General features: G+C 42.7%; 1 protein-coding gene across 1 annotated transcript in view; it reads right to left on the minus strand.

Moving 5' to 3' along the window:
* ALG13 (ALG13 UDP-N-acetylglucosaminyltransferase subunit) overlaps positions 1-6018 on the minus strand; it is a 31199-nt gene extending 25181 nt beyond the window's left edge. Inside the window, exons 1-6 of the mRNA XM_054214756.1 lie at positions 5820-6018; positions 5268-5430; positions 4903-5041; positions 2497-2601; positions 560-1010; positions 141-224 (exon numbers count right to left, since the gene is read on the minus strand). Of these exons, the coding sequence (XP_054070731.1) occupies positions 141-224; positions 560-1010; positions 2497-2601; positions 4903-5041; positions 5268-5430; positions 5820-5900 (1023 nt within the window). The 5' untranslated portion in view covers positions 5901-6018. The remainder of the gene's footprint in view (positions 1-140; positions 225-559; positions 1011-2496; positions 2602-4902; positions 5042-5267; positions 5431-5819) is intronic.
* Positions 6019-22131: the final 16113 nt, after the last annotated feature.

Consider the following 22131-nt stretch of genomic DNA (forward strand, 5'->3'; position numbering starts at 1 on the left):
ACATGCATCCATCCTGGCAAAGCATGACATGTTTGCAGTGCATATGTTTATGTGGGCATGTTTATGGCTAAACCACTCACCCCCTCCCACATTACTTCCTCACTAAGGGTGCAAGACTGCCTTACGAACACATTACTTACAGATTCAAACTTATCCTGGTGTTGCCTCATAAACAAGACACAAGCTTTCCTAACTTCCACGTGATGAATTTGAGATGAAAACAGCTGAAAGAAAATAAAGGTAAGGAAAGAAACAAGAAGAAAATTGCAAAGTTTAATTTATACTTCACATTAGGATTATTTAAGGACTAACACAAAACAGAGAGAGGGAGACACTGCAGAGGGCCACAGGCACTCGGGGGAAGAAGCTGAGGAAAGCCCAAGTGACCCAGGACCCTGTACCCTTCCCCGCCCGCGACACCTCACTGCGGGCTCCCGGGAGGGGGCTCCAGGAGCTCCCCCCGCCCGCCACGGGCCTGGAGCAGACACCGCCCGCCGTGCCCGCCCCGCCGAGGGCCTGAGGCGCCCCGGCTCCCCCCGAGGCTGTTGCCGGTGCCCACCTGCTCCGAGACGGCTCGGAAGAGACAGGAGGCGTCCTTAGCCGTCATCTTGCGGTACAGCCCCAGGCTACCCAGGTACTCGTCCATAGCCACCTCGCTGAAGGACTTCTGCCCGAAGTACTTCTTCCAGCCCTTCTGCATCTTGCCCGGGCGGCGAGGACAGGAGCGGGGACTCTGCGGGGGAGGCTGCGCGTGGCGGCAGGGCGCGCGGCGGCAGGGCACGCGGCTGCTGCTAATGAGGGGCCGCGCCCTCCGCACCCACCTGCGCGGCCCGGCCCGCCATGGCCCGCCGCGACCGCCGGCATCCCCCGGCCCGCCGCCGCCGGGCCCTGCCGAGTGCGGAGCCCGCCCCCGACTCGCCCCTAGCCCGGGGGAGCTGCGCCCGGTTACCTTTGCCTGCCGCCTGCCCCAAAAGGTGGTCGCGAGCGGTGCGCCCGCAGTGAGGTGCCGCCTGCAGCAGCCATTTTGAGGTGCCCGCGAAGGGTCCCGAATACCTCTGCCGCTCTCCCCCTGAGGAGCTCTTCTCCTCCGGCCCCCCGGCTCTCAGCACAGGTGGGCACCCCAAACCAAATTAAGTCCCAGCGGAGGCCGTTGCCTTCCAGACCTGCCTGGGGAAGAGAATGGAGCCCTTGCTAAGCCAGCTCCTTCCAACTTCATTGCTTGGTGTGCCCATGACTGCAGATAACTGCTGGAAAAATCAGTCAAAACGGTTATTCAGAATTTCCTGTGACATTCCTTCATGCTCTCGGACTGGAGATAAGCTGCTAGCGGTAAACTTGAAGTAACAACAGCTCTATACCAATCCTTAAAGGCATGAAAGTCTTAATTAAAGTATTGGAGGGTCGGCAAAAATCACTCTTGTACAACTGTGCTGCGTGATTTAATTAGGAGAATGCTTCTATGTACCTTTAATTTGCTAGTAAAAATTGCACTCGGGCATCAGATGCACCGATTCAGAAGTTTCTTTTTCTTGTTTTAAGCAACACCAACAAACAAACCCAAACAAATAACATACTCGTAGGGAGGGCAGTTAGCACCAACTAGGCACTTACACAACTCTAGAGTATTGCAGACCAAATAGCCTGCATGAACATTTTAAGTTTAAATAACCGTTGTTTTTCAAAATACTAACTTAAACAAATTGATGGTAGCATCAACACGGTTGACAATTTCAGTACTTTAAATGGGTTGCTCCGATCAGCGTCAAATAGGAAACACTGCTCTTTACAGAAGTCCAAACCAAGCAACGATGGGACAACACCCCGTAAATGGATTGATTGTATTGTCAACACCATTCCTTTCCTATAGGCCATGTTTTACTTTGGGAGTAAATCACCCAAAACCAAGGTGGTTTGGGTTTGGTGGGCAGTGTGGCAGCAGGTTTGCAGCTCTTGATTTTTCCCACCCAGATTCACCACATGCCCCTTTCCCTTTAAAGACATTTAAATCTCTTTTTAAATTCTCTTTTCAGTGCTTCTGTAAACACTTGAAATGAGAGCTGAAGGCATCTGCTTATTTGCAGAACATCACAGGAACCTCAACAAGGACAACTTCTTTCCACTAGTACTAGGTAAATATGGTTAAGAAACCACTATGTATCTGCCATGCCTGTTAAGTAATTTAGTTTGTCCTCCTCACTGGAATTACCAACTCAGTGCATATTTTGTGATGTAAATATCTGCCTGTCTAAGAAGCTAGACAGTTCATACTCCCCACACACACACACTCCCTGCTTATTGGCACTATGATCTTTTAAGCATAAAGCTTGATGACTTCAAACTGTCACTAAATGGGAAACCATTTAATGTTAATTAATATTAACAGACAGTTTCTTTGAGGGTTTGTCCCAGTTGGTAGACTCTTAAGTATGGAAGGCCTTACCAGGAGAAGACAAAAGTTTTATTCTGACATTTTTATTCCTCTGTATTATTTATTGAAACCCAACAACTTTATCCAAGAACAAAGCAAACTTTTCCGGCTGTCCAGGAGGAAAAGGTTTCAAAGTTGACAAGTCCATCGACTGCAGTGTCTCCACAAGAGTGCTGTAAAAACAAATCAGAACCAAAAATTTAAAAAAAAAAAATCCATCCCAAAGGGAATTTTTTCTTCACACAATTTTTTCTATTCATACGTACATAATCCTTTAGCACAGAAACAAAAATAAGGACATGTATTGAAGAAGAGACCCCACAAACCAGCAGGCCTCAACCACCACTGGCTCATAGGCAGCACTGCTGAGAACACACTTCAGCCTGCATCAGAACTTTCACGGACAACTTCAGCTCTAACTTTTTAATCTTCTGTGGTTGCAGTGTTGTACAAGATCTGTACCAGGAAATTCATCCTATTGGAACACATGGCATAGTTCTCCACTTAACACGTAGCCAGAAAGAACAGGTAAAACAACCTGTTAGCTTGCTATTATTAGGCTGCCAATAAGGCTTAAATGCTAGGCACTGTTCAACAAATATAAATAAAAACTCCTTCCTGTCTCCGAAGCTGTCAGAAGCACTGAGATAAGTTTAAGAAACTTGCCCAATATAAACGAATGACAGGCCTGGTCTTTTCAGAAGGCTCTTCTGAAACATATGAAATCCTATTTTCAGGGCAAAGGAACAAGACACAGACTAAATAATGGGAGTTGCATTTCCTCTGCCTTCAATTTAGAGGTCATCTGTTATTTATAGAGTGCAATCCATCGTAAATAATCATAAATAAAAACAGTGAGATATAGTCAAAACAAGAACAAATGAAACTAACAAGAGCGAAGGTGAACACAAACAAAAGGGGATGGGTTTTTTGTTGTTGTTGGTGGGTTTTTTGGGGAGGTTGTTTGCTGGTTTGTTTTGTTAGTTTTTGGGTTATTTTTTTTTCCTGAAGTGACAGACAGTAGATCTGTGAAACTCCTTGTCAGAGGACACGGTGGATTCATGAAGTTTGGTTAAAAGGGCAGCCTGAATAAGTACTTGGAAGACAACAGAGGTATTTAAAGTTACTAACCAGACAGCATCTTGATTTAGGAACCCTCTGAACAGAGTACTTAAGAGCATGGGAAGGAAAGTAATATAAGGAAGTACAATATGTCATACAATGGACTGCATCGAAAGAAGTGTGGCCAGCAAGGCGAGGGAGGTGATTCTGCTTCTCTGCTCCACTCTTATGAAACCCCACCTGCAGTATTGCATCCAGCTCTGGGGCCCCAACATAAGAAGGACATGGACCTGTTGTTGTGAGTCCAGAAGAGGCCACGAAGATGATCAGAGGGCTGGAGCACCTCTCCCATGGAGACTGGTTGAGAGTTGGGGTTGTTCAACCTGGAGAAGACTCTGGGGAGACCCTATAGCCCCTTCCAGTACCTAAAAGAGGCCTACAGGTCAGATGGGGAACAACTCTTTATTAGGAAGTGTAGCAACAGGATGAGGGGTAACAGTTTTTAACTGAAAAAGGGGAGAATTAGATTAGAGATTAGGAAGAAATTCTTTACTGTGAGGGTGGCAAGACACTGGAACAGGTTGCCCAGAGAAGCTGTGGCTGCCCCATCCCTGGAGGTGTTCAAGGCCAGGCTAGATGGGGCTTGGAGCAACCTGGTCTAGTGGAAGATGTCCCTGCCCAGGGCAGGGGGTTGGAACTGGATGATCTTTAAGGTCCCTTCCAACCCAAACCATTCTGATTCTGTGTTCTTGTCCTGTTTCTGCTTTTGGCTGGGCATCTGCATGTGGCCACTGCAAATAGGATATTGAGCTACGTGGACCCCGATCCATATCGGTAAGGCTATTCTTATGTTTTGTTCTAAATGCTCCAGATACTTTTAATTTTATTGTGTCACTACACCTATACAGTCAACTTTAGTGCCCTTTACAAGGAAAATCCACATAGCAAAATGAAGAAATGGAGTCTTAAGTCTGCAGGGAGCAATTTATTCCTTATGGTTCACAGTTACAAACCAATGGTTTGGATTGTATTACTTCTAGACTTCAAAAAAGAATCTGACAACTAATGAGAAAGAGAGAAGCTGTTAGGTGCCTCTAGGATGCTACCTGACTCTTCCAAATTCAACCACTTCTATTTGGTTTAAATCATTCTTCTTCCAATCTGAATACCTGTGCCCTCAAAAAAAAAAAAAAAAAGATTTAAAAGGAGTCATGGTCAAAAGGCTTGCTAAGTTTGCTAAATTAGCACCTACTGTTAACCTATCCACTATGGAAAAATCTACCTTGCAAACAAATGGTTGTTACTGGGAAGGATGTAAATTTCCTTGTTACATTCTCAATAGTGTAATAACACACTGAGCGATGGTGTTGAACACTGCTTGATCAAACAGGACAGCTGGAGCAGCTCCGTACCTGCAATTACAGCACAGGACGTGCCCATCCCTGTGGAGCTGTTTTGCCAGTTCAAGCTGATGGTTGTTCATCAGCTTTTCATTTATTACTACTACTAGTGGTTTTCCTTTTTCTAGAGTCTCCAGACAGCTACCTGCACCTACAGGAGAAACAGAAACACAATGAGTTTTTGCCCTGACAGATGAAATATTTGCTGTGGAAACACACGAGACCCCTGAAGGTGAACATTAAACCACCCAGCTCTAGCTGTGGGCCTGAACAGTCACTGCCAGACCAGCCCCGAGCCGTAGATTGACAGACTTCAACCAACTGACCTCCACTCCTGTCCCCAGGAGAACAAGCTGGGCAATCAAACGGGGCTCTACCTGCGTGGCTGATGACCAGGTCCGCCCTCCTCAGGTCCTCGGCCAGCGAGTCCTTGAAGCGGAAGGCTTCCACCGCCACGGCCTGGCTACTGCGCGGTGCCGGCTTCAGCTCGCCCCGCCCGACCTGCAGCACCAGCTTCTGGTAGCCGCGGCTCTGCAGCACCTGCGGCGGAGGGAAGGAGGGTCGGAGGCGCCTGGGGGCGTGTGGGGAGGTCGGGCGCCAGGCCCTACTCCCAGTTACCTCGGCCCGGGGACCACTGGCACCCCTCCCCACCTCCCTCCCTCCCTTCCTTCCTTCCTTCCTTCCTTCCCTCCCTCCCTCCTTCCCTCCTTTTCTTTCTTCGCCGCCACCTCTTCACCTCACCTCAGCGCCGCACCCCCCGCCCGCAAGCGCTCCCACTACTCCGCGCCTCCCGCTCCTTCAGGCGCCCCCGCCAGTCAGTGGTGGACCGGGGAGGGCGGGACAGCTCCCAGCGCGCACGCGCTACGGCCATGCTGTCAGGGGAAGGCCCGGCCTCGCTGCCCGCGGAGCCCGGCTCTCCGCCGCCTTACCTGCAGGGCCGCCGGGGAGCAGACGGTCGCGATCAGGTCGTCGAAGCTGGTGGTGCCCACGGTGACGAAAACCGACTTCATGGCGGCCGCCCGCCCGCTCGCAGCTGATCTGCGGGCGGGGAGCCGCCAGGGGGCGCCGCGCACCGCCCGCTCGCCTCAGCGCTCCCCAAAATGGCTGCCGGGGGCACGCCCCCCTCTCCCCACGGACGGCGGGAGCTCCTTTATGCCTGCTGGCTCCGCCCGCCCGGGCGGGGGGACGGGATAGTTCCCGGTGCCGTGGGACAGCCGGACCCGCTGCAGCGGTGTGGGACCAGCAGGGACGGCGCCCGCTCTGTCTAAGGAGCCCATTCGCCGGCGGAGATCATCAGCCTCAGCATGGTAGCCCACAGTGTCTCAGTTCTTCAGACTTTCAGGGAAGGGGAGAGGGGGGAAAGTAACCCAAATTTGGAAAAGGGATTAAGAAATTTTTGCCCTCCAGATGTTATTTTAGCACTTGGGGCACAGATCACTGTAACTGGCAGTCTGACTGGGGCAAGGCGCTGGGTGCGTTCTGCAGCCTGCTATTCCTACAGATGGCCAAGCTACCTTTTTTTTAATAGGCTAACTGACCTGGGCTGGGCACGGGATTTCCCAGCCTGACCCGAGCCTCTTGTGCCACTTACTGTGGGAGTAACACCACAAAAGGACAGTAGCAAATAAGCAGTCAGTCATGCTTTGGAGGAGAGATGGATGTTTCAGTGCTGCAGTGAGTCCTGTAATGTCAGCCCAAGAGCGGTGGGCTGACACAGTCCCTTGAGCACTGGGCCTCACAGGGGAGCACACCTTCCTTCTTGTCAGAGCATCTGGTCCCCCAGAGCACCAGGGAACACATCATAGCATTGCAGAGCAAATGCATGGGATACAACCCTACCTTCAAATGACTGAAGGCAGGAGAAGACTGCACGCATTTCTGTCAGCTGAGGTGGTTTTGCTGTGTGGATATCCTTCCACTGATACCGCAGGGACTGGTGAAGGTGGGAGACAGAAGGAAATAAGACAAAAATAGTTTGGACTCTGTATTCTATGTTTTATTTAGATAACTTTAATAATTCTGGCTATGTATGTGCACTGTGTCCACTCAAAAAAAATCACAGAAATACTGCAAACTCCAACAACAATCAGCTGTCTGCTGGCTCTTAGTTGATTCCAGAAAGTCAGGCATAAAAATTATTTGGCCTAAATAGAGGAACCTGTCACCGGAGCCAAGATTGCAGCTCAGAGAAAACCCTGAAAGCAAAACTGAAATCAAAGCCTGGTTTCTTTTCCTCACTTTGCCACTGACCAGTGTTAGCACCTCGGGGAGGTGCTCATCTTGTCTGTTTTTCCACTTGCAAGGCAGTGTTTAGCAATTTATCTCATCTAAACCTTTCTGTGGGAGGTGATTATATTAATTGCAGAGAATTGAGTCCTTTAAAAATCTTTATTGTAGCAAATTTTTTAAAATATTGAATTGGTTTTTTGCCTGCATCCTCCTTCCCTTGGCCTTTTGAAAGATACATTCTCAGTATCATTGAATACAGGTATGTTTCACCTCCTCTCTATTGCTCTTTCTTTAAGCACACATCATTCTGATGCTGTTTCAGGCTGGTCTTACTACCTTCTTACAAGGACTGAGGAAAAGCACTCCCTTGGGCAAAAGCGTGCCAGCTATGGAATGGGATCCTAAGAGCCAAGGGACAGTAAATCAGGCAGGAGTTAAGGCTGGAGATAAAGGCCCTTTCTGAAAAATACAAATGCTATTCAGTGCTAAACCACATTAAATCAATTGCAAAGATGAAGTTACCAGTAAATTTATTATTTCAGGTACATTTCCCCTTTGTGATGAAAACCTGGGGAGAGAGAGGGGGATAACATTTTAATTTTAAAAAAAAAAATCCAAACATTAAATTTGGTAACACAGTTTCATCCACTGAAGGTTAAGAATAACCCCTTATCAGCTGCACAAACTACTAGCAGTTTTCTTTCTTAATTGCAAGTGTCACACAATGTACAATTCTACAAAAAGAAACTACTCAAGTTAGATATCTAAATCTATTTATTCCCTGAATTAAATTCAATAGATGAGGTCACATCTCTATACGCTACTGAGCGTTCCAGCTACTGAGCGTTCCAAGAAATATGCAGAAAAGATGTAGCTATCTTGAGGATACCTCTGATTGCCATGTTAATGACTCATTCACAATGCTCATTAGCCCCCTGTTGCTTTCATTTAGCATAATGAGCCACACTGAAATGTATTTATTTTTTGATTAAAGCAAATGGTGCCGACAGCAGACATGGCGGGTGTGGGTGTATCACTTTATCTTGGGAAACATGCTGTAGAGCAAAACAATATCAGAGTCCTGAGCGCACAGGGCCTTAGTGGCCCTGACCAGCCTGACCCAGCTCTTACTGCTCTCCCTCAGGACAAGGAAGCCAGGAGCTGAGGGTGACCACAACACAAGCCAGGCAAAGATATCTCTAAGAGCACAGTGTGACCACACCAGAGAAAAGCAAACAGAGCAGTGGCAGCAACAAGTCCAGTGGTACAGAGACCATCAGGCAAAGACAAGGTAACAAGCCATTTCCAAGACCAATTCAGGAAACTCAAATAGCAATTCAGGAGCAGAACTAGCAGCAAGGACACCTACAACTCACGTCTGTCATCCCAGTGTAAGAAAGACATGGACCTGCTTTAGCAAGTCCAGAGGAGGCCACAAAGATGATCAGGAGGCTGGAGCACCTCCCCTATGAGGACAGCCTGAGAGACTTGAGGTTGCTCAGCCTGGAGAAGAGAAGGCTCTGTGGAGACCTTATGTCAGCCTTCCAGTAGCTGAGGGAGGGGCCAAGAACTAAATGATCTTTAAGGTCCCTTCTAACCCAAACCATTCTATGATTCTACTTAAAGTCAAATCTTAAATGAAGTCCCTATCAGAGTGTGCGGGTGGAAGCCCCAGATGAGGCTGGTCAGGGCAATTAAGATCTATTAGTGCAGTCAAGGCCCTGAAAACTGATGGATAGGAAGTCAGACTTTGGGATGAAAGGAAGGATGCTGAATTTTTCAGGTGTGTCAAAGACGAGGGTCAGCACATGTATAAATCTTTCTGAGAAAAGGTGAGGACAGGATAATTAAATGATTATAGTTTTTTTTATGAGGATAGAAATTAAATATATCGGAGTGTTTTCCTGTTTATGTCATTTTATATTAGGTTAATTACAGTAGTTCAGGAAATTACTGCTCATTTCTAACTAAAGCACTATAAATCACCATATGCATGCTCTTACTCCACCAAAATTGAAAAATAAACTCACCATCATGATAATTCCACACTCATCCTGCAGTTAGAACAAGTTTCCAGTGTTTGCCATTGTACCTTGCTTTCAACCATCCACCTATAACTTAAAGTTCCTATAAAGTAAGGCACTCTCAAGAAAATATTCCATGCATGAGCAGCAACTTCTTCATAGTTGCACTGTCTGCTCCCTCAAATTTCAGCAGAGTAAAATGTGTTTAGAAAAATGAAGACACTTTTAATAATACTTGTCTTCCTAACCCTCAAGGGAGAGAGAAACTGCAGTACAATCTGCATAGTACAGTGAGTTAAATTCCTGTATTTAGGTTTGCTCTTATTATTAATGTTTGCATACAGAAAAATGCCTTATTATTCCATTCAATGGGTGCCTATTTAGTGGTATTTTCTAAACTCTGCTCAATTATTCTTTTTATTGCTTTAGGGTATTCACACGTTAAATGAAACGTTTGGCATTTTGGGTGAATGACATGTTAGGTGATGTGCACGCAGCTCAAGAAAAAAAAGATTCACTGACCTCTTCTTAGTCTTAAGAAGAGGTTTGGACTGATTTCTGTGTGATCGAAGGGCTGCTCAAAGAGAGGAAAGCATACTGCTCTTTTTCCAAAGTGTAGAAGGCCTGATTGCATAAGAGCACAGTACTTCAAGTTTCAAGGACAGCTGACCATACTTGGCAGGTTGCAAAAACAGACCTAATGTTACTAGCATGTCAAATGGAACCTATCTTTCAGTTTTCTTAATCAAAAATGTCCAGGAGTGAGTGAGCACCTGTCAACAGGGAGTCCTTATGCTGAATCTCTTTTAATACTCCTTGTGGAAGACGTTATATACAGTTTTGTTTGAAATAAGGGTTAAAACAGCTATTTTTAAAATACGATATGTTCAGAATCATGGCCCATCAGGTTTTGCATTTGATTCTTTTGCTTTTTCTTGTATGAGTGCTGAATTTCACTTCTACAGGACCATATTTTGCTCATTTGCTTTCTAGAATGAAGGGAATTCAGAAATAACTGGAATGATTTCTGCAGTATGGAGCAGGTCTGTGTGATTCCAGCATGGTATTTTTAATGTGTCATTGAAAGTCAGTGTCCTCTGCAGTTTGTACTCCCAGAATCATGCTTTATAGGGACTAGAAGAAAAAAATATTCACAAGTAACTTTGCAGTGACTTAAATTTGCATTGAGTTTTCAGTGGAGGATACATTCCACTTGCACATTAAATTAGGCTTGTTAGGGTGATTTAAACTAAAAATAAAAGAGAAAGCCATCCATTATAGGAGTCAATCTCATGCTAATTTGTATCTGCCTTGTTTCTGGCTTCCCCTGCTCTATGTTTCTACAAATACTCATACAACTACATACTGATCCAATGCAGAGAACTGATTTAAGAGGAAAATGATGTGTTTGCAGTTAGTTCCCCGAGTTGCGCAAGTACCACTACTAGCACAAGGAAGGAGGCAGAATTGTGGCACCTTGGATTTAGATTGGCTTAAATGCTGGGAAATGGTAGCAATGTCTACCTCTTAATTGCCATTAGTAGCTGCAATCACATTCTCTGAGCCATGTGGCTCAGGTGGTCGAGTGCCCATTGCCTTTGGGACAAACCTTGTGTGAACCTGTCCCTGCTTGGGCTGGAGAGTCTCTCTTTACAGTGCCAATTTTTTCTCTCCAAGATATGTGTGTGTGGTGTTATCAAGAACATGCAAGAAATACATGCTCAATCTGACATAATGTAGTCCAAGACCCCAGAGAGAGGCTAGAAAAGGGCTAAAATGGAAGATACATTCTTGTAAGAGCTTGTTCCCATCTGTGCTTTTTATGGCATAATTTATATTCTGATATTTCTTCCCATGACAACATCTGGGCAAGAAACTGAAAATGGCATGAGTGCAAGATGTTTTTTTGTTAAGTGAGAAATGATGTGTGCTTCCTCCTTTCTCCTTAGCCTTTATTTGAAATATTTCTGGATGGCTCAGTTTTGAGCACTGTCGCTTTGTATTCAGCTCAGCTTGCCACAGTTTGCCCTGAAAGCTCCATAATTATATTATTCAGGAGTAAGAAAATGCATGAACTAGTCAGTTCACATCTTGGTTTCTGGAAACTACATACTGCCCTTGGTTTGCTCTTGAAGTCTGAAGACTAAGTCACAACTGTTACCATAAAACTCTGATGACCCCTGAAATGCATGGTCTGGAGACAATGTATCAGGTAATGAATCATAATGAATCATTTAAAAATATACACCAGCAGCAAGGCAGGTAAACCTGTAAGCCTACAAAGTCTGATTTTCTTTAAAGGAAAAAAAAGAACCGATGACTAGTTACTTAAAGATGCAACGCTGTCTTTCCTTTACCTTGTATTTTGTGCACAGATTGATTTTCCATTTGACTTAAGGTATAACGGTGCAGTGGAAGACATGAGGCAGAAGAGAGCAACTAAATTTACACTATGTGTCAGTACTTTTTATATGTTTATGAATGTGCAAAATGAGTAAGGATAGTCTTAGTTCTATTTCTAGTTGGCATTATATAAATTTGAACTGAAAAAATGTTCACTTCCTTTTCCTGTCTCATTTAGATGTAGTGTTGTACCAATGGGGGATGATATTTCTGTTACTGTAGGGAAATGTGAAAATTAGATGGAGGATATTTTGGGGAATAATTCCTTCATATTACCATGATTCAGAGATGCTTGGTCTGGGAAAACAGCAGAGGAACAATTTGAACAGAGGAACGTAGTATACTTTGAAATATTTCATCGCAGCATTTCTACATCATTTGAATTGTCTCTTTGTGGGCTTCTTATTTGGCAGTGGTGATTGTCAGGGAGCCTACAGATACACAAAGGCTCAGACTGACTGGAGACAGCGAGGGGGATGTTAGATCACCTCTTCCTCAGGGCTGACTAGCAGAAGGCAGGCGCTGAAGCAGCAGAGAGGAACCGTGTCCACTAAGTATTTCACATTTGAAGTGGAAGGGGGGGCTGTGGCTTAGATAGAATGAGTATCCATGATCTGACAACTCTTATGGATTTTTCTGAATTTTGCAGTATTTGAAGCCCCACGTTCTGGAAATACATAATCATGATTTTTAAGGCCTTATGCTTCTGAAGAGGACACTGAGAAAATGACTCACTGAATCTTAAGGCCCTGAAGACTAACACATAAGTAATATTGTATATCTATAACTATGTAACTTTTTATTACTCCTGTTTTGCTTTGTATTTAAACAATATCATGATTCTTTGAGACCTGACTTCTAGAAGTTCAAAGCTTACTAATTTATGAAAGTCAAGTGCTGCTGGTCTTTGCCCTGCTCATGAAGAGGAGGTCACCTCTACACTGGGATATACCACATACAGTGTTTCAATCCTTGATACAAGGAGTGTGGCTCAACTAATTTGTACCAGCTGTTGAACTGGATCTTTACTGGTGCTTGATGCCTCTGCTAGGTTTGTGTCAAGGGTAAAATACTTGCATTTCAGAACCAGAAAACAGGCTTCACGTCAAATGAAATTTCTCAAAGCTGGTAATTTCCAGTAAGTATTGGGGATATTTGGGAGATTGTAAAGGAAATAATTTGAAGAAAGGTTGCAAAACAGGCCAGTATGCAGACGTAGGAGGGAGTCTGAGGTCTGTCACAAGGAAAGTTATCCTGGCTGTGAAGGCTCGATATGGTGATGTCTCCTGGCAACTGGTCCCTTCAGCTCCCCAGGGAATCTCTGCCTGTGACAGCCTGGCACTACTCCTTGCTGTGTGGAAAACAAACGCCACTATTCCTGCCTACTAGCCACGAGCAAACACCTCCACAGCAATCCACGGTGTGAATGCCCTGCCATTTCATATTCCTGCATAATCCCTCTGACAACGAAATCTATTAAAAATTCATTTTCATCCAGGCAAATCGAACTCCCTGAAATCAATTGAGCTTTGTTCTCTGAAGGCAGCTTGTTCTAGTGCACATGTAATCAAATCCTGAGGTGGCCTTGCATGCATTTTTACAAGCACTGAGATAGACTTCATGTTTCAATTATTCTTTTTGATGTGCATTTTTGAAAGAAATTAGAATATTATGCTCAAGTAAACCAACAGTTTTAGATTTTTAGGAAGGAGCTTCAAGTGAGCAAATTTCCTCCCTTTTCTCAGCTAGTCCCAACTATACAAGTACATACAAATATCTCTCTCTGCCATGCAGCATAAAAATAGGTAAGGGAGTTACCTGTGAACCCAGTCTAAATTTCACCTCTATCCATTTGCCTATTGTTTTCCAATAGCTGGCTCTCGGCAGCAGTAGATTGTGTAGGCATTTTGAACTGCTCTTCCGAAGTCTTTAGGAACATCTAAGTCAGTCGACTGATTAAGTAAATGGATTTTGGAAGTATGTAGACTGGCTGAGTATACTTTGCAATTAATGAAAAGCTACTCTAATTCTGCCTGAAAAGAAAACAGAAGAGCATGGGTGTTGGGCACACATGCTCAGTGGCGTTCATGCCAGTAGAGGGCTGCCGGCATACGCTGCATTGAGGGGATCAAAAGGCAGGGAGCATGCAGGCTCCTTTTTGCTCATCTTTTTAGCATAGTATTAGCATCTTTACATTTGCAATGCCTGTTTTTTCTTCTCAAGCTGGCTCTCAAAACCAAAGTGAAATAGTGAAGGCATCTGAGATTCACTTCCCAGCTGATCAACAGAGATAGCCAACACAGATCTGCACAAGGCCTGGAAGATCAAATGTTTCATGCACTGAGCCTGCCTGTTTCCAGCAAGTCTTATTCAGAGGAACTGTACCTCTGCATCATTTCCAAGCCTTTGCAACAGCAGTAGGGGTGCTAATAGCAGTGACAGTCGTGATTCATTTATCTCTCCTTTTTGTTTGTACTCATAAGATGATAGTCAGCTTCTTATTTACAGGTAGTCCAGTTTCCATTAGACATCAGGGATCAAAGTAGCCACTAGATACCTGCCAAAACCACTGAGCTCCACTTGGAGGTTCTTTAAGAGCTCTGTCTGGGCCACCGTTTTTTTTGTTTGCATGTTTATATAGCAGTGAATCATACTGAGAAGAATCAATACCAGAAACATCTTTGTTTGCATGTATTTCCTGTTTATGGCCTTCTTTTTACGACCAGAAATGCTAGAAATATTTTATGCAGAGGCAAACCAGAAGGTTAATATTATGCGGTGAATTTCACAAAGATGTGAAGATAAAAAATTGTGGCTTTTATTTTTTAATGTCCTAATGATGTATGCAGAGAGATGTGTAAAAGATACATAGTCATGTTTACAACTGGAAAACTGTTTTGAGTGTGTGTGCCTGTGTGTTTTACAAATATTTACTCTTATTTAGGTATCAACATATAATGGTGAATCTTCCCTGATGATTTCTTGCATCATAATTCCAGGATAACATTCTGGATAAATGTTAAAATAAATAATCTTGCTAGAACTTGCTCAGAACTATTGGACCAGATTCATCCCAGGTGTAATTTAAGTGACTTAGATCTAAACCACAGCTCAGTGTTACATTTGGGAGAGCCATTACTGCTGCATGCACTAATGTCAAAACAAGACCGTTTTACAATATCTTGTCCCTAGAGAAAACCTTACTGAACTCACAATAGTCCTGTTTGCTTCACCCTGTAGCATACTTATGCATGGCCACCTGTACTTCCATCTACAGTAACACTTTGTGTACCAATGTTTCCTGTTAGCGGCACACTACAAGGAACTGTTCTTGTCACTGTGCCATATTAAAATGGTGATTCATGGTTAAAGAAATCAGTCCAAATGAAGGCCCTTGGTTTTGGTTTGTCTGATTTTTAAGTATATCACTTAAGGGATATAATTGTGTGGCAGCACCCACAGTTGATACAATGACAATTCTGCCATAACTAGTAAAATAAGTTAATTTTTCTGCATGTAATGAACTTTGATATTCAAGAAATGATTCGTGTCTAAGATCAAAAGGAAACATCTTCTGAAGCAGACAGTGTCCCATTTTTTCTCCAGGGCCTTAGAATTCTGTCATAATAGGCAACATCATTCCCTTTTGTTTCTCTGAACCTGGAATTTTATTTTTTATTTTGTGAGGCAGTGACATGGTGAGAATTCAAGTGAAATCTTTGTTGATTCTGAGACTGGTATTACACAAGGTACTGCGGGGATATATTGCAGGTCCCTTACTGTTTTCTGTTTATGAACAACCTACCCCAAGGTGCTAATTAGCTAGAAGACTTGCATATACACAGAGTACTGTTTTGTTCCTCCATAAAAATACATTTGTAGTTGAGGTGAATGTAACTGCTTGGCTTAATTGTAGGCTGGAAGAAATTCTTTTGTGCATCTTACTTTGACATATGGATATGATTTGTGCCATGACAGGTGTTTCTTTTCTAATTTGAACATCCTTGAGTTCAAGGATGCCTGAACAAGGGACAAGGGGCAAAGCATGGCTGGCTGTAATCTGTTGCTTCTGAGACTAGGCAATGCAAATGCCACTGATTTTAAATTTTCTTTGGGGCATTTTATTTTTCTCAGAGGAAGAAGGTTCAGATCAGACTTCTTAGCCAGATAAAGTCTTGAGGATACTTGTGAGTACTAAATAATAATGATACAACAGTTTTAAATTGAACACTGTGCTTCAGAAGTGGCTGCAATAGGAGGAATCAGCATGATCTCTATGGGTTTATGTAACAAAAATGAACACCAATTACAGTGCATTTTTTCCACTGGGACTTAGCCCATCATTTTGTCTAATTATGGTATGAATCCCACAATGGAGAAAACCCTTCTTCTGTAAAAAACTAATTCCCTCAAGAAATGCTAAAAATCTTAAAGAACTCCAATTATAATACATTTCTCAATAGATAAAGAGAGCCAGAGTAAGCCTGTGCCAGCCATGTACCACAAAAAAAAACAGAACAAAAAAACCCAAAAGAAAAAAAGAAGGGCTACCCTGGGAGACAAAGACGGAATGTGAAGTAGTTTGTATAAACTCCTTCATCTAGGGATGAAAACATCCTTCATCTAGGCTTGTACTAAGTATAAGGACTGATCTATGCCTAAAAGTGTTACTGTCAATTGAGAGTTCGATAGATTTATTGACATATACTCAAGGAATAATGTTGGACTAGAGAGACTTGGGACGAAAATTGCTGAAAACAAATTCTACTGTATTTTGAAGAAGTTCTGAGACACTCCAAATTAGCATGGGTACTCAGACTACTCAGGCATGCAGTTAGCTTCGAGTATTGTGCTTTCTGTCACCAGGCATGTTATATCATGAAATGGGTTGCCTGTGATTGAAAAGGGAAAAGCCTCTGACTTTCTCACTCCCAGTCCTATTCTTCAGCCCAAGTTCCAACATCAGTTTGATTGAATTTCTGCAAACCTGAGATAATTCATTAAGCTACAAAGCTCTGCTGAGGGTTGCTCAAAAGACTACTGAATGGCAAAAAAAGTCAGCAGAGAGAAGAGCTGCAAGGTTTCTTCAGCACAATAGAGGATGATTGTAGATGAAAGTGACAAAGAATAGGCTACAGTCACTCAGGGATGAGATAACCACACGTCCACATATCACTAGGCATTAGTTTACTTTGCCTTATGTTTTATTATGAGTTTTAAACCTGCAATATTAAATAAAGAGGCAGTGTTTAACGTTGAAATTGCCTAAAACGTGCCTTCCCAGCTATCTGATGAAATTGAGTCCAAACTCTTATTTTCATTTAATGGGATGGTCTCACATATTTTATAACACTGAATGAACGATCTTTCCGACTCACAAGAAAGAATAAACAGCCATCCCAAGAGGACGACTGCATGTTGCATTTATTTACAGATTGGTTTACTAAGAAAAACAAAAACAAATGATGATTACTGCTGAAAGATGATACTTTGGAAAGTGAAAACCTGGTATAGCTGGATCTAATCACCTGAGAGACAGACATCATCTCTCACTGCTTCCTGGCCATGGAGATGTTTGTTTGTCATGTTTGTCTTTCCTTAAAGGAAACAATTGAGAGAATTTATGCACCCACAAAGACAAAATCTCCAGAAAACAGACAAAACCTAGCAACTCACAGGTTTTCCTGCCTCTATAATGCTGATGTCAAACCATGTGATAACAGTCCAGGGAAAGCTGGTTGGCTTCTCCTAATTTTACCTTTAAGTTACATTCAAAGAGAATGTAAATTTAAGAATGTTAAGATATTATTTAGATAATTTATTGCAATCAGTCTCCTGTATTCTTTCTTAAGTGGTTGACACAGTGATATGCAAAAGTAAATAGAAGGAGAAGCACATGGAACATGCACAGAGACAAACTAGGTACAGCTCAGCTGCATTTGCTGTACCTGACCTCAGTGTTGTTGAAAGGACTTTTTCAAAGCAGGTTATACTTATTAAAAATAGTCTCATAGTCTGTCTGCATTCCAAAGTCTTTGACTGAATGTGCAGCATTGACTCTTTCATTTAGTTTGGTTATTGCTGGTTTCTCACAGTCTGCTGTGAGAGAAGTCACATTGCTCTAAAGTAAGGAATAAGAAATGACAGCCTGAGCAATCACACCATCCATTCCCATCTGATCTGAGTCTGTTTTATCCAAGTAGAGGAGAAATATGAAGGTTTGTGCAGTTAATTGTGGTGAATGGTATGTCAAGTGCTGTTAAAAAATCAGCTCTAGCAGTAAGAGAGCAATTGATTCTGCCAATGTCTCTGCCTCTGAGACTGACGCAGCAGCATTTGATTTCTTTGAGAAGGTAATCGTTCTGTGAGTGATGCTAGCATCTGTGAGTGATGATAGCATAAGCTTCACATAATTAAATGGGTTACTGACATTGTCATTCATCGCATGTGACAGTTCTAGCCCATAGACAACACCTTTCTTCCAATCTAAGTTCCTTAGAAACAACAACATCATATTTTAATGCCATTTTGCCAATGTGAGCTATTGTGATTTTAGCTTGGCATGAAGCTAAAGTGCTGTATGGTACCTCCTGCTGATGGAGTTGCTAATCCCTTCTGACCATTACTGTATTCCATACAAGATTAGTCCCCTACTTTATTGACCTCTTTGACCAATCTGTTATAAAGGAAGCACATTACAGCTTGTCATAGCCTGAATTCCAACTTAGTGAGCCTTTTCTTGAAACTGTTCAATTTATGGTGAGCTGTTATTTGTTATTGTAGAAAAAAACCCAAACCTTCAATAACCAGTTCTTGTTAAGGTGTTGAGTTTTGAGCTTTATTAATTGAATTGGTTACTTCTTCATTTCCTCTCTCCCATAGGATATTTACTGTTGTGGGCAAGCATCCACCTGTTTTGGAATTCAAAATTAAGCACGCACTGAGAAAGCTCTGATTTGTTCCTCCTGTAGGTCCTGCTTTTCTGTACCGTTTTGTCTGATGTGCAACTGGTCTCCAGATTTGTCTTTTTACTTTGTATGAACATGCCTAGCACTCTGCTGTGATTCATTCCTGATTTACTGTGTGTCTCTTCTGCCTGCTCTTGGATTCAGAGCTGGATCATGAGTAAAGCATACAGTAGGAGAAAGCTACAGTCACACATCTACCCACAACAGACCTTCCTTTGCCTTGCATGCTTGTTGTATGGATTACTATTCTCTGTGTCATGGATACTTGGTGCCTGCATAAACTGGACACTCTGACCTACAGTTTTAATTGTAAGTATCTTGCTCTGTCCCCTGCTCTTGAGTTGTGAGTAATTCCTGTGATCTCAGGTTTCCTCAGTAGGAGAGAAAAAGAGGCAATGATGCTGAACTAATCAGTATTCATAAAATGTAAAGGCTTATTTGAGCCTTTAAGTGGCAGGCGTGATACCAAATTTAAAGTTGTTGTCTACCACCACATTATGTCTGAACTGTGACCTCCTCATGGATATGGAAGGCAGCTTTTCAGAGAAAGGCCTTAAAGATGTCATCTGGTCCATCCCAGTACCTCAAAGCATGATAAGCTCTTCCTAATCTCTTTGTTATTGCTGTTGTCCAGTGAAGACACTGAATTCCCATTAAAGCAGTATCCATTTGGAGATGTTTTAAGAATTCTAAGCCAGGCAATGTTCATCATAAAAGTTTAAATAGAACAAAATCTCACACAGGCTAAGTATAACTCAGTCTGTCAGCATATCTTTCCCAAATTGCTTTGCAGCAAGTTATTATTCAGCCTCATGCCAGCTAAGCTGGTGATGAACAGTCTGAGTGTGGAGGTAAGCCGGACAGTGAGGCAATGGTGTGTTTGGTAGTGAATTGATGGATAGGTACAAGCAAAAGTCAAAAAAGGAAAAGCAGCCTCAGCATCCTGATCCCAGTGGTTTCTTCTTCCCAAGTAGCTTGCAGATGTGTGTATGGAGAATGTTGTCGTGCTGTAGTTATCTGTTAGCTGTCCCTTTCAGTGTTGGTTATGCTCTATAACAATAAACAGCTTTGAAATTCAGGGTGTGACATAGCACATTAGCCAAAAATAAGTGTGTTCAGAATGCTTGTCTTGTTTCCTCTGTTTTGTTGGATGCACTCAACAACAAGAAGTCACACTTCTTCCCCACTAGGTGCCAACATGAAGTAAATGCAAAACGGTGTGGTATTATCACCTGGACTCCACATGCTGACAGAGTCAGTGCCGAAAGGGCTGTAGAAGGGCTTTTTCAAGCTGTGGAAGCATGAAAAATTTGTGAACAACAGCAAACCCACATCTGTTTGATTCTGTAGTGACAAGCTGTAAGATTTGCCAATGAGCGTATTGCAGCAACTTCACACAGGCCCAGATGTGAGCTTCCTGGGGCATTATGTGCTGCTAGTCATGCCACAGCTATTTGGACAGGTTCCTAGTAACCTAAGGATTATGGAATAATATTATAAAAGATGCTGCATATTAACTGCTATGAACATCAGTTAGTTTGAATTAAGATTGCTAAGGCATAAGGAGTAAAGGGGAGATCTTCCTAGTAAATTTTGCTTCAGCAGGTGGCATCCAGGTTTGTGTCTTTCAAGCTAATAATACAGGGTACGTAGCCTTAAAAAAATCCACCTTCAGCTGCTCTGTGCACCACAGCACTGGAAACACCCACTCGTGAGTTCTGGGCCAAAGACAGGATTCCGATATGTTCAAAGGAAATAGGAAGAATAGTAGGAAGGTGCTGGGGGATGCCAAAGCCTGTAATACACTCAAATTCAGGTCATGGTTTTGTGTTGTCCTGTAAAGAGTGCCCCAGTTCAGCACCTTGCCACGCAGTTCAAAGGGTAGCCCAAGACAAGTTTCCCTCTGAATCTTCCCTGCATTTGAAAGAAGAGCTTGTCTACCTGATGTTTGCTCACAGATAGGTGCTGCTTCCTCCTCCAGTATTGCTGGTAGGTATGTGTTTTTTCATAAAACTACATGAATAAACATCATCCAGTAGCTATTGTGGTGCAAGTGTTTCAGGACTTGAAGAGGAACTAGCTTCAGGACAACAGCCCAGATTAAATAAGTTAAATTTATTGCTTGCAGAGAACAGATTTCAAGTACCAAAGAATGTCGCTGAGCTCTCATTTGACTTGCAGGTGCCTGTTGTTGTATCTTAATCGGTTGCTATTAAATGGGACTGTAAGAGTAGGACTATGACCATGAAGACAGAATTAATGCAGAGAGTCAGTTTAGGAAGTCTATGGCTATTAGCTTGATCAAATTATACTTTGAAAATGGGTTAATCAATCTAGAGGAGAAGGAAAGGAGGGAAAGGTCTTCTGAATTATTCATCATTTGTTTCCCAGTTGACAAGTTTACACAGACATGAATTTAAGGTGGGAGTACAGGGAGTGGGTTATTAATTACATATGAATTGGACAGACCTTTCCCTCTTGTATCCAGATCTGCTTTCACAACTTAGCATTGCCTAGAGCTGGACAACTTCTTTTTGCCTTCAGCTGAAGAAATCCTAGAGTACCCCTGAAAAATCCAATACATCAAAATTCAAGTTCGGTTTAGGATTATTTTTCACACATAACATCAACTGCCCTAGATTAATGTTTAACTGTTCTCTCTTATGAAAGGACTGAGAGGAAATTTTCATATACTGCATTCTAGAGAGCAAGCGTGCAAGGAACAAACTTATCATGGTGATTTTTCAGGCTTTGTTTTGATGTCTGTGCCCACAGAATGAACATCAGCAATTGAAGACTGCTCTTATTTGTGCTGGAACTTCATGATCTTCTGTAAAAGCCTAAGGATTAAGATCTCAGAGAGCTTTATGGGATTAGGCTTTTGGTAGATGGAATATATAACATGCAGTTCCTCTTTGTGAACAAATGTGAAATCTGTATCAGGAACTGTAACTGAAAATATCATCTTTACTAATCCTCAAGGATGTAGTCTTAAATCTTCTCTTGTAACTTTAGCATTTGTTTATAGAATTATGTATTTGGATACTTTTTATTTGACATTCTGTGTAGTCTTTTTTAAGCCCACTGCATCTACCAAGCAGATTTCACCATCTCTAGGTTTATTTTTCTATCAAAATCGCAACAACTAAGTTAACAGCTCATGTACCAAGAAAATACCATTTGGGATTTTTTCCCTTTTCAGATATATCTGCATCTGAATTTTTAGTCATGCATGTCATTGTAAGACTGCACGTTTTTTGCAGGTACCTGAATAAACAGAACTGTGAACAAGCTTTCTGTACATACCAGAATTAAGCTGAAGTATAGACACACCACAAAGATATGTCGTATTTGAAAAAAAATACAACCATTCCAACAATCTTGCCTAATTTGCTACCTAATCTGTAGCAAATAAGTTGACTTGTGGCATTTACTATTATCAGCGGGTAAGTAGCAGGAGGAGTTGTCTGCATCTCTCCTAATCTGCGAAACTGCTTTAAAGCCACAGCTGTCTATCTGTCTGCACTAGGATGTTACCTCATAAGTAGTTACCACGTTAGTAACTGGAGGGTAAGGACATTATTTCCTAGAGAAGACAAGGCATACAAGAAATTTTT

Source organism: Rissa tridactyla, chromosome 9 (genome assembly GCF_028500815.1).
Source record: "Rissa tridactyla isolate bRisTri1 chromosome 9, bRisTri1.patW.cur.20221130, whole genome shotgun sequence".
NCBI lineage: Eukaryota > Metazoa > Chordata > Aves > Charadriiformes > Laridae > Rissa > Rissa tridactyla.